This window comes from Oxyura jamaicensis, assembly GCF_011077185.1.
Source record: "Oxyura jamaicensis isolate SHBP4307 breed ruddy duck chromosome 2 unlocalized genomic scaffold, BPBGC_Ojam_1.0 oxy2_random_OJ51913, whole genome shotgun sequence".
NCBI classification, from domain to species: Eukaryota; Metazoa; Chordata; class Aves; order Anseriformes; family Anatidae; genus Oxyura; species Oxyura jamaicensis.
In genome coordinates, this window is record NW_023303290.1 from 1 (window position 1) to 753 (window position 753).

A 753-nucleotide genomic window follows, 5' to 3' on the forward strand; every position below is an offset into this window, starting at 1 on the left:
ATGCTGCCAACGGCAGCAGAGGTGGAGGATCCCACAGCGGTGTTCTGTGGGAAGGAGCTGAGGATGGGGCCGGGCAGGGTCACCACCACAGGAGAAGGCTCAATGACGACGGTAGAGTTCTGGCACTGCCTGACGCAGGGCTCATTGCAGCTGCTGGCCAGCGGGGTCGGGCCGCAGGGCTGGCATGGCAGGCACGGCCGGCACTGGTCGTAGCAGGACATGTCTGGGAGCAGGAGGTGCACCTGGAAGAGAGGGCACTGAGTTAGCAGAACATGGGCATGCATGAGGAAAAGCCTGACACCACACCCTGAGGGAACCAAGGCACAGGCAGGACTGTGAGCTGGACGCTGTGCAGGGATGTGTGAGGGCTTCTTGGCCTCATCCTGCCAGGGCCCAAAAAAAATGCCACCAGAGCCAGGCTGCACCCTAGGCTCCAGCCCAGGAGCCATCGTACTAAAGGCCCAGTCTTCCTCTATGACAAACCTTCTACCCCTTGACTCTCCCACAACCAGCAGCCCCAAGATTTGGCAGGGAACACAGCTGATAGCAGCTGAAAGGTCCAAGGAACTGAGTCCTCCTGGGGGAGAATGAGAGGGACAAGAAGGGGCTTCACACTCACCTAGTTCCCAAGGAGAAGAAGGCCAGAGAAGTGGATGAGAGAACACAGAGCTGGGCTGGCTTTTATAGTGGGCCTTAGCTGCCCCATGTCCAGAGGCATCCCTTGAAGCAGGGACTATTTTCTGACAAGCTACT

General features: G+C 58.6%; 1 protein-coding gene across 1 annotated transcript; it reads right to left on the minus strand.

Moving 5' to 3' along the window:
- Window positions 1-7: 7 nt before the first annotated feature.
- Window positions 8-413, minus strand: LOC118156984 (feather keratin Cos1-1/Cos1-3/Cos2-1-like; the record flags this gene model as incomplete). The annotated part of the gene is made up of 1 exon (XM_035311242.1): window positions 8-413. A coding segment is annotated over exon 1 (277 nt), but the record flags the coding sequence as incomplete, so codon positions are not given.
- Between the last annotated feature and the right edge of the window lie 340 nt (window positions 414-753).